This window comes from Vulpes vulpes, chromosome 10 (genome assembly GCF_048418805.1).
Source record: "Vulpes vulpes isolate BD-2025 chromosome 10, VulVul3, whole genome shotgun sequence".
Lineage (NCBI taxonomy): Eukaryota > Metazoa > Chordata > Mammalia > Carnivora > Canidae > Vulpes > Vulpes vulpes.
This window is the reverse complement of record NC_132789.1, coordinates 69,503,064-69,515,103: the sequence shown is the minus strand read 5'-3', so window position 1 is coordinate 69,515,103 and position 12,040 is coordinate 69,503,064. Positions and strand designations below refer to the sequence as shown.

General features: G+C 35.3%; 1 protein-coding gene across 2 annotated transcripts in view; it reads left to right on the top strand.

The window, feature by feature from the left end:
• The window catches only part of DCN (decorin), a 43,352-nt gene extending 31,867 nt beyond the window's left edge, over positions 1-11,485 (top strand). For both annotated transcript variants that reach the window (XM_025992218.2, XM_025992219.2), the window contains exons 6-8: positions 1,658-1,751; positions 5,312-5,450; positions 11,099-11,485. In XM_025992218.2, the coding sequence (XP_025848003.1) occupies positions 1,658-1,751; positions 5,312-5,450; positions 11,099-11,293 (428 nt within the window). In that variant the 3' untranslated portion in view covers positions 11,294-11,485. The remainder of the gene's footprint in view (positions 1-1,657; positions 1,752-5,311; positions 5,451-11,098) is intronic.
• The last annotated feature ends 555 nt before the right edge of the window (positions 11,486-12,040 follow it).

Genomic DNA, 12,040 nt, shown 5'->3' with positions numbered 1-12,040 from the left:
TCAATTGTTACTTCCAATTTTGTCCAGACAACCATTACTCCTAACAACGATTATCTCATTTATTCGCTCTCTCAGAAGGAGGTATTTGTCTCTGAGTGGATGGAAACTTTTAACCTTTGCCTCAGACCAGTGGTTTATAGGGATTGAATCCCTCTTGCTGTTCCTATACTGTCTCAATTTCTTTTCCTTAGTGAAGAGCATGCTGTTTTAACTCCCTCTGACCATCTCAGAGAGAGCATATCACATTCCCTACTTAGCAGCTAGATGACCTCTAAAATTTGTAATTTTGAGTCTCTGTTTCTTCGTCTATGAAAGGAGGTTAACAAAAAATAATTTGTAAACTGAAAAAATTAAAGGAGCCAGGTTAGAAAAAAGTGCCAGTATCTGTTTGCCACAATACAGACTACCTGGTGAGTAGAAGAGGTTCCCTTCCTTAGCATCTCCTACACAGAACATAGTGCCACAGAGAAACTCATGAGAAGTTCAAGTCAAACAAGGACGAAACTTCTACATCCAATAGACAGTATTCAGTGGTGTTCAGTGAAAATTCTCATACCAAACATAACCTGCAGTTTTTCAGTTTTGTTCCTGATGGACAAATAACCAGCACATTCTGCTAAGCAGATGTTGGTTCTACGTGTAACCAATTTGCTCTTTTCTTTGTAGTTGTTGCTATTCTTGTAAGTGGAACAATATGCTCTTTAAAAAGCTGTATAATAGCGTAATATATGCTCAGATGGCAGGAGGAAATGAAAATAAAATACTTAAACGTTTTTATTAATATTACTAAATTTCTAGAAACCATAGCCTTTCAAGGAGTACCATGCAGGGGTTGCATGGATACTTTGGATCTAAATTTATTTCCCCAGGTGTTCTACATATGGCAGATGCCTCGATTATATAGGCTTCAGCATTCCTCTTGTGTAAAGAAAAAGCCTTGATTGAAAAGATCCAAGTAAGCTTTCACTCTTTCTACACATCCATGTTGCAGAGGCATTTGATTTTTTGGTTTGCCTGTTTGTTTGTTTTTTAATGTGGAAAAGCCAATGAAGACTAAGGCCAGAACGGTCTATTGGTGTTCATGATTTATGATACTCATTGCTGAAATACCTAGTTAAATTCGTATATAGGTTTCACTTATACCTAATCTCTTTCTTTTAAAATATTTATTTACATTCAATTTGCCAACATATAGTATAACACCCAGTGCTCCTCTCGTCATGTCCTAATCTCTTTCTTAGAGTTCAAATGCTTATCTCACTTTAGAGTTGGCATCTTTCATCAGTGACAGTGTTAGCTTAGTAACAGAGGTGTGTAAGAAACTAATGAGATTCAAGGTTTGACTTCAGTTCTCCGATTGTATCCAAACAATCACTGGGACAAAAATCTAGGAAGTGATCAATGCACTCCATGTTCTCGTTAAAATTGATCTGCAAGAAAAGCAAAAAGTGCTGTAGTACTCCCCAAAGCATATATTATTACGAAAGGGATGAAGGAAAAGACAAAAAGCAAAAGCGATGAAAAAGATGAAAAACAAATCCTTTAAAACATCATGTCTTTTCGCAAATTGATTGGTGGCCTTTGCACTGGTTGTCTTTCTACATCCTGTAATTACGTTTCTCTGCTAGTCTAACATTCCGTATTTCTGTATTTCCAGGTCTTCCTCCTTCCCTTACTGAATTACATCTTGAAGGCAACAAAATCACCAAGGTTGATGCATCTAGCCTGAAAGGACTGAATAATTTGGCTAAGTAATAATATTCTCTCATGATCTTATACTATAAAATGGCCAGATATATCAGTGCCTACATGCTCAGGATTAGACATACAATGGGTGGTTTTTGACCCTACCACATTTTTGTTGTTGCTCCTAACAACCTCAAACCTCAGCATGCCCAATTATTTCTTTAAAAAACAATGAACTAGCATACATAACCATGAAGATTATCTACTATATTGTTTTGAGATTAAGACCTATTTTATGCACAAGGTATCCGAGTTCAGTCAAGGTATCAGTATGTTCAGTCAATATGTTCTAACTTAGTTGCATTAAACAGAAGGTTGGGTGGCTCAGCGGTTTAGCGCCGCCTTTGGGTGATCCTGGAGTCTTAGGATCGAGTCCCATGTCGGGCTCCCTGCATGGAGCCTGCTTCTCCCTCTGCCTGTGTCTCTGCCTCTCTCTGTCTCTCATGAATAGATAAATAAAAATCTTAAAAAAAATAAAAAATAAAAATAAGCAGAAGGTTAAGTAAATTACAACAGAATATTCCGAATTTGAAAATGTCTTAAAATGAAAGCTACCAGGACATGGAAATATTGGGCATCCCACACTATAGTACTGGAATAATTACAATGCAATTCTCTCACCTCCATTTTTTGAAGAGTCTTAAAATGTTTCTGGACATTTAGTGTATTCTAACAAAAGAAGTTGTTGTTTTTTGTTTTTTTTTTTTTCCTAGCCGTTCTTACCTTTTTCTTTTTTCCTGATAGATAATCATTTATTCCTCTGCTGCTTTCTAGCCTAACTTTAATCTTTCTACGTTAACAATCTGGTTAAGTAATAAAAAGAGGGTAATGCTTGCAAACTATTTGTTTATCTTCAAGGAATACTCTGCTCTTGAACTGTATTACTGAATACTCTTATAAAGGAGCACAGTGTTATGCCAAACTGACTTACTCCTCCTTTGTCTTTATAAATTTTATGGTAGCCAAACAAATATAAAGTATATCCTTGAGAATTAGTTAAGACCAGATGATGTATAATATGGCTTTTCCCATTTCTGTGGCGATTTCCCAGTATGCTGGTGGATGGTGAAGGCTGAAGGTAAGCATGTGCATGGGACTCTAGCTGTAGTATCTTACCCTGGTGTCTCAAGAGATAAGAAATCATTTAAAGCTATATTTTTTTAATTAAAAATTTTTTTTAACATTTTATTTATTTGAGGGAGACGCCAAGCATGAGCAGGGCAAAGAGGCAGAGGAAGAGAGGAAGGGAGAAGCAGGCTCCCCACTGGACAAGGAGCATGATACAGGGCTCCATCCCACGACCCTGAGATCATGGCCTGAGCCAAAGGCAGACACTTAACTGACTGAGCCACCCAGGCGCCCCAATCTAAAGACATTTTAATTACAGTCTCTAATATAGCAAATATATTTCAGAATAGTATTATGCATCACCGACCTTTGTAATCTTGTCCTTTTAGTTGCAGAAAAATGTAGGAAAATAAGTTCCATTGCCTATTGCGTAGGACAGCTAGTAGTAGTAGTAGTAGTAGTAGTAGTAGTAGTAGGGATGAAAAATGATCTAATTTCAAATATGGTAAATCCTTAATAATATTTGTGCCTTTTTAGAAAAAAATTATTTTGTACTGAAAGTAGAATGGAGATTTTTAGAAAATTCCCTTAATTAAAAATTGGAGCAGATTGGCTCATTGACCAAGCAAACTTTTCCAACTTTTTAATTTATCAAACAAATTTCCTTTTGGAATCAAGTCCACAGAAATCTGTCTACGAAACCATCACATCATCGTGTTGTTTATTCTTCACTGATGTTGGAACACGAGAGGTATTTTGGTGTTGAAAATCAAAACTGTGAAAAGAAGGGAAAAGCAGCCACTGTTTTCAGAACATTGGTGTATGGCAAATATTCCAATTAGTTAAGAGGAACAAGTGGGAAGAAAATAGTATATGCCTCTCTCCAAATATATAGGATGGTTTTCAGGCAAACTTGTTGTCTGTTATACTCGTATACCTAATATGATCATCTCTCTTACTAGGTGGATTTTAGTCTTTGACAGGAAGAATCATGGTTTTTGAGCCATGTGTGACCTGTCTTCATAAGCCTTCATAAGCCTTCATAAGCTCTGTCTTCATAATATCTTGAACATAGTAGGTCCTCAAAAACATTTGTTGATTGCATATATAAATAAATCATCAGAAAAGCAAAGTTTCTTTGAATCCATTATTAGGAATGTCATATCCTAAAACTGTATTAGCCCAAAATTGGATATGGGACTTGAAGTGTTATAAGGAATAGGAGATATATTTCTGTATCTGAGGTAAATGTCTAAGACTAGGGGAAAAACAAAAGTTTCTCAGTCAAGATGCCGGGTTAATAATCCATAGCTAAGATAAACTAACCATTTTATTAATAGCCTAAAATCAATATACCATGATTTTAATTATTTCAAATACCAAATCATGATTAAAATTGAAGGAATTTGGTTACATAAACCAGAATCTAAATCCCAAAAGGGTTCAGAGATCAGAACTAGCTGAAGGCAAGCAAAACTTTCCTAGGAAAATTTCCCTAGCCTATCCTATTACATACATACAAAGAGCCCAGCAGACTCTTCCTCTTTCTCTCCCTTGGAACTTTCTGGCTTTCCTTACCTCGTGGCTTCATCCCTGGTATCCGCTTTCCATCCTTTTGGATTGGCAGCACCCTGGTTTTGATGGAGAGTCATTCATCCCCAGAATGTCAAATAAATCAACCTTGTCTCCAAGTTGACTTCTGCCTTTTGAATCCCATTTACTAATAAGGGACCTCACAGCTGCAGAACTTTCACCTTGTATGGATTTAATTTTAAAAATGCAACCCAAAACTTTGAGTGGCATTGTATAAGAAAGGTCAAAGGGGCCAAGAAAGAGACACCTAGGTCAGAGATCAGGGCCAGAAGCCAGGAAAGTCGGCCACAGGCAAATTCTGATAGTAACAAATGGTCACTGATAAACAAAAGCAAAATACCAATTCTGTTAACCTTCCTGGCAGGTAGGTTTATTGATTCATTAGAACCTTCTACTTTTTATTTCCAATGAATAAATTCACATGATAAATATACAGTTGTTTGGTTTCCGAAGTGACCAAAATGACGATGCTATTCCTTATCGTTTTCTCTGGAGTGAATTGGTTATATTCATTACATATAGAAATCAACTCAACAACTATTCATTGATCATAACCAGCTCCGTGCTAGTACTGGATATGCCCCAAACTGTCATTTTTCTCTAGGAGAGATACATAAGTACACCCCTTGAGTTTTTTAAGAGGGTGACAACAGGAAAATTTGCTAGGAGATGCCTGTCCAATCTGGTACTGTCAGAGGGGTTTCAAAGACAGTGGCTCTAAGCTGGGAATTTAAGAACAAATGGGCTTTATCCCAGTTCAGAAAGGTCGGAAAAAGCATTCTAGGCAAAGGGAACAGTAAGTGCAAAAACAAAGTCCTTTTTCTTTGACTTGAGAAATCACACAATGCCCGTAAGAAAGGCGTCCGTGTGCAGTGCATGCATTCATATCTGCTTTCTTTTACAGGTTGGGACTGAGTTTTAACAGCATCTCTGCTGTTGACAATGGCACTCTAGCCAACACTCCTCATCTGAGGGAGCTTCACTTGGACAACAATAAGCTCATCAGAGTACCCGGTGGGCTGGCGGAGCATAAGTACATCCAGGTAACGCAATAGCACTAAATAGTGCGAGGAGTATCTAGGGAGCCGGCCCTCCCTACTGGGATGTCAGGAGGCAGGAAGCTCTGCTTAGAAATCTTTTGGCAAAAGGTATTTTTAATGTTTCCATGCAAGTATTCATTCATATGTTTCATGAAAAATATAGGTTTAAATTATTATTTTTTTAAAATAGGACTTTTACCGTAAACAATGTAGTGCTGTCTTCCAGAATCTCATTTTTTTTTAAAGATTTTATTTATTTATTCATGAGAGATACAGAGAGAGAGAGGTAGAGACAAAGGCAGAGGGAGAAGCAGGCTCCCTGCAGGGAGTCCGATGTGGGACTCCATCCCGGGACTCCAGGGTCACGACCTGGGCCGAAGGCAGGGGCTAAACCCCTGAGCCACCCAGGCATCCCAGAATCTCATATTTTTAATGAAGCAGGTAAAGTATTTTCAAGACAGATCAGTGGAACAGAAACATAATAAGGGTTGAAAAAGATGATGTAATCCGTGAAGCATAGACAAGAAATAAAATAGCAGTTTTAACTTTTAGCTTCAACAGGTGTCACATAGTTCAAAAGGGAATGTTTAGCTAGCAGTGTGACTGAGTTAGCTTTATATAAATTATCGAGTTATACCACATTCTTAAGCATAAGAAGGTACGACCCATTGGTCCATGTGGTAACAGAGCTTTCTAGTCTGTAAATCCATAAATGTAAGTCCTGCTTGTTAGTTTAAATAGTAACAATATTTTCATATGTATCAACATAACACTTCCATTGTTACTTTGAGGAAATAGAACAAATGTGTTATTCAAATTTTATGTCCAAAAAATTAATAATGTTAATAATTCATAGATTTTATGTATTTGCCTTTTTTACCTAAATTTTCAGTTTCATTAAAGGTCATATTTAAATTGTTTCTTTCAGAAATTCATATAGGTGCTTAGTTTAATCGTGATGATTCAGAAGTTATACTTTGGGGTCCCTGGGTGGCTCAATCAGTTGAGCATCAGACTCAAGGGGCCAAGGTTATGATGTCAGGGTCGTGAGACTCAACCCAGCACAGAGTTTGCTTGAGATTCTCTCTTCCTCTTCCTATGCCCCTTCTGCCATGTTCGTGCTCTCTCTGTCAAATAAATAGATCTTAAAAAAAAAAAAGGGAGAGAGAGATTATACCTTGACATTGATGCTCTATCATAGGTAAATCCTTTTTATAAAGTTGCCATTTTGGTAATGTAGTATTTCAGCTTCTTTTTCAGCTTCTTTGCTTGGGGTTCAAAATAAACTTATCCCTTAATCTGCTGTCAATTATGTCAATATGTTCCTGATCTCTAAATTTTTACAAAGTTGTGACAAAAACTCCAAATGAAATTAATATATCATGATTTACATAAGGTCTCTGTTTGTAGTGGGCATTTTTGGGGGGGGGGTGTTTTGTCTTCATTTTTATATCCCAGAGTAATGAGTTTTACCTTCTTGATTGTTGTTTTTCGAATGCCAGTCAGGATATATTATTGAGTTCATAAAATAAGTTAAATGAGTTAATTAAGAACATTTATGGGATGGGCTAGATAGGCTAGGCTAGGCTAAATGGAAAATAAAATATTACTGTAATGGTATTTCCATTAAAATTTTGTTTAAATGCACATGTTCACATATACTAAACATATGTATTGTGTTTCTTGTGTGGGTCACAGAGAAAAAATTATAAAGCATGCTATTTTGTAATCTTTGTTGAATATCAGCAAATCTCATGGGCATTCACACAGGGCCTCATTCTACATTTTTCATCTTAGTTGGCTGTCCATGCACCCATTTCATCTCCCTTCTTAGGGATTTCACCTATTTTACTGTCTTTTGTGCAAGTATATAACTCAGTTATTTTTATTAAAACTATATACTTCTTCTGCCATCACCACAATCCAATTCTTTATTTTTTTTTGTTTTTGAAGATTTTATTTATTCATTTCAGAGCGAGTATGAGCAGGGGGAGAGGCAAAGGGGGAGGGAGAAGCAGACTCTGCTGAGCTGGGAGCCTGCCATAGATCCTGAGATCATGACCTGAGCCGAAGGCAGATACTTAAATAACTGAGTCACCCAGGTGGTCTTAATCACAATCCAGTTCTAACATTTCTATTACCCCCCAAATATTCCTCTTATCTTATTTCTAGTCAATTTTCAACCTCATCTTCTGCCCCAGGAAATCATTCATCTTCTTTCCACTTCCGTGGATTTGCTTTTGCTTGAAATTTCATATAAATAGGGTCAGTTATTGTAATGATTTTAGGTATCATAGCAGGAGTCATAGCACGCATGAGTAGTTCATTAATTTTTATTGGTGAATAGCTTTCCATCGTATGGGTATACTACATTTGTTTGCTAGCACTACTCGTTTTGATTACTGTTTAGCTTTTGATTGTGTTTTGAAATTGGGAGTGAAGGTCTTTTAACTTTGTTCTTATTTTTAAACCATTTTTGAAGATTTATTTATTTATTTATTTGAGATAGAGCGAGTGAGTGTGCATGAATGGGGGCATGAACGGAAAGGCAGAAGGAGAGGGAGAAACAGACCCCATGCTGAGCAGAGAGCCGGATGCAAGGCGGATGCAAGGCTTGATCCCAGGACCCTGAGATCATGACCTAAGCCGAAGAGAGACGCTCAACCAACCGAGCCCCAACTTTGTTCTTATTTTTTAAAATGGTCTTGGATATTGGCTATTCTTGTTTCTTCGCTATTCTTTTTCCTTCATATTTTCCTATAAATTTTAGAATCAGCTTGTTTTTTTTTGGAAAAATAGCCTGCTAGACTCTAAGCAGGACTGCGGTGAATCCATAGATCAATTAGGAGAGAATTGTCATCTTAATAATATTGAATGTTCCAATTCATAAGCATGGAATATATCTCCATTTCATGTTATTTAATTTTTCACAGCAATGTTTTTTTTTTTCATTTTTAGTATACCCATCTTACATTCTTTTATTAAGTGTATGCTTATTTTTTTAATTATTTTTGGTGTTGCTGTCAATGAATTGTTAACCTTAATTTCATTTTTGAATTGTTTTTTATGAAAATATAATTGATTTTGTACATCAATCTTCTGTTCCAGTACTATGCGAAAATTGTTTTTAGTGGCAGAAATTTTTGTGCACTTCTTTGGATATTCCATATTTGGTATCATGCCATTTGCACATAAAGACAGTTTTAATTATTCTTATTGGAATTATTTTCCATTTATTCTTGCTTCATTGCACTGGCTAGAATCTTCAGTGCGGTATTGAATAGAATTGATGAAATCAGATATCTTTGCCTTGTTTGCTATTTTAAGTCAGAGGTGGACATTCAATCTTTTAACATTAAGCATGACATTAAGTAAAAGTTTTTTGTAGAAGCTCTTTATCAAGTTGAGAAAGTTCTGTTCTTAAGTTTATTGAAAATTTTTATCACGAATGTGTATTCAAATGCTTTCTTTGTGTATCTGTTGAGATTATCATGTGGTTTTGCCTTTTATTATTTTACTATAGTATATTAAATTAATTAATTTTCAGTTAAACCAGTTTTACATTTTTGAGATAAATCATGTTTGGTCTTGGTCATGGTATATAATCTTTTCATTTGTTATGAAATACAGTTTCCTAATATTTTGTTAAAGTTCTTTGTCTATATTTGTATGAAATATTTGATTACAAATTGTGTGTGTATGTGTGATGATTTTTGTCTGGCTTTAATAATAGAAAATACTGACCTCAAAAAAAAAAAAAAAGAAAAAAGAAAATACTGACCTCATAAAATGAATTGGGAATCTAGCTTTCTTTTTTACACAGACTAATACTTCATTCTTGATATTTTTTTCTCTTCAGTATTAGCCATCAACTCTAACCAAACATGTCTTCCTTTTCTTGCTAATCACTGCTAGGAAATAGAAAATGGCAAATGAAAAGAAATTTTCAGTTTGAGAATCATAAAAAAATACTCAGGGGTATTGTTTGACTTTAATATCCCTTGTTTCTGTTTTTATATTCTATTGTTCTCCTTCTAAACCCTTTCATAAACAAGGCCTTTTTCACTTGCATATAAGTGACTATTCTGGTAGGTGGAACAATATTTTAAGTGAATTATGATAAGGGAGTGCCTCTTAAGTTTTATAACGTACTTGAGAAATTGTTGCCTTTTTATTATATTTCAGCTTTGGTCGTATGATAAGTAACTTCTTGCTCTTCAGAATTCACATGTACATAATGGATGTAAAAACCCATTTCTAAAGTCTTTTTCATAAGACTGATATTTAACTTCCTTGAGAAAAAAATTCTATAAACAAGTTACCATTATTTTAAATATAATCATAAAATTCAATTCAGAAAAATTCTAATAAACACTAGAATTATACTCATAAGGTAGAATTTGTAACAGTTAGTTTGCATTGAAACTTTTCTTTTATTCATTCCAAATGCTGAGGTACTCAGTGTTCCTTAGGGTTTGTGATTATTTTGATTCTAATACTGCCTGTACTCTTTTTCTTCACTATATATTACTATATATATTCATATATATATATGAAGATATATATATATATATATCTTCCTCATTTTGTATAATTCCTTAAAAGGTACATCATTTTATCCTTTCCCTGAAAACATAACATTTCATGTAGACATGATTTATGAAATAGTATGAATTTATTCATGTATTCATTCAACATATATTTATTGAACACCTACTCTGTTCTAGTAGACACTGACGATACATCATAACTAAAACAACATATTTCTTTCCTCATGGAGCTTTTATTCTAGAGGAAAACAGACAAGTATATAATATACGATATAGTGATAATTACTATGAAGATTTAAAAAAGTGTAATTGAATAGTCAGGGACGTCCCCTGAATAGTCAGGGAAGATTTCTCTGGTAAGAAGAGGTTTCATGAATTACATGAGGGAGTAACCCTTGCAGACATCTTGGAGAAGATCAGTCCAAGTGGGAGAAACAATGCGTGCCAACCTAAGGAAGGACTGTGATTTTTGTAATAGAGGAAAGTAGGCCAGAGTGGTTAGATTGAATAGTGAGGGGAGATGAGGTCAGAGTAGAAGGATGTCAGATCATGTTGGATTTGTGGGCTAATGTGAGAACTTTGGGATTTATCCTGCATGAGGTAGGAAGCCACTGGAGTGTTGAGGCAAAGAATATACAATTTGGCTTACTTTTTAAAATAATTGCTCTATGAGCTAAGAAAAAAAGAAAGAGACAGAAAGAGAGAGAGGGAGGGAGGGAGGAAGAGAGGGAGGAGGGGAGGAAGGAAAAAAGAAGGAAGGGAGGGAGGGAGGGAGGAAGGAAGGAAGGAAGGAAGGAAGGAAGGAAGGAAGGAAGGAAGGGAGGAAGAGAGGCAGACAAGCAGGAAGGAAGATTGATTTTAGGGCAAAAGAGGAAACAGGAAGGATGATTTCAATCATCCAGAAGGAGATAATGTCGTAGGAGTCGACATGGGGAGAAGAACTAGGTTATGTGTACATTTTGAAGATTGAGCTAGCAGCATTTGTTGATGGTTGGGTAGAGTGCGTAAGAGAAAGGAAGGGTCAAGGATAAAGACTAAAGAGAAAATAGTATTCAGTATATTTAGAGGGAAATAATCATTCTCCATCATTCCATTTTGCAGGTTGTCTACCTTCATAACAACAATATCTCTGCAGTCGGATCTAATGACTTCTGCCCACCTGGATACAACACCAAAAAGGCTTCTTATTCAGGTGTGAGCCTTTTCAGCAACCCAGTGCAGTACTGGGAGATCCAGCCATCCACCTTCCGGTGTGTCTACGTGCGCTCTGCCATCCAGCTTGGAAATTATAAATAATTCCCAAGAAAGCCCTCATTTTTATAACCTGGCAAAATCCCATTAATATCATTGCTCAAAAAAAAAAAAATGAAAGCTAGATACTGGAAACTTAACTGCAATGTGGATCTTTTTCCCACATGATTTATAATACATAAAGCCGAATATGCAGTTTAAATAATTGCCTACAATAAAAAAATATTTTGCCTGCCATTTTCAGAATTCTTTTTTGAAGGTTTCTGTTGATGTTAACTGAGCTATTGCAGATATTTTAATTTCCCTAAACGTAAAATTTGAAGTAAATATATATATATTCTTGACATATATATATGTGTGTGTGTATATATATATATACATATATATATGTCAACAATTCAGTAAAGCTTTTGTTTAATTTTCAGGAGGAATCAAATAAAACAAGTATCCATCTTCTGTAGTTCATAGGGTGTTAGGCCCTTTAACGTAAAGTCAAACTTCAAATTCCATCTAGCTCTGTGTTAATCCCTGTTATTACTGGTAAAGCTTCATTTGAATATGTAAATTCAGTTTAGGCTATGTAAAATTTTTGCTAATGTCATCATTCTGAAAAAAATAAATTTACAAATACATTCAAAATTACCATTGTAAAAAAGCGTAATTGTAAATCTTCCCTAAACTCTATTTTCTGATGAAAGCAGACACTGTGTTCTTGACAAAAATAGCACATCTTTTCAAGTTCTCAGATATTTCTTTTACTCCTGTTTTTTGACACTTGTGTATTATAACTTA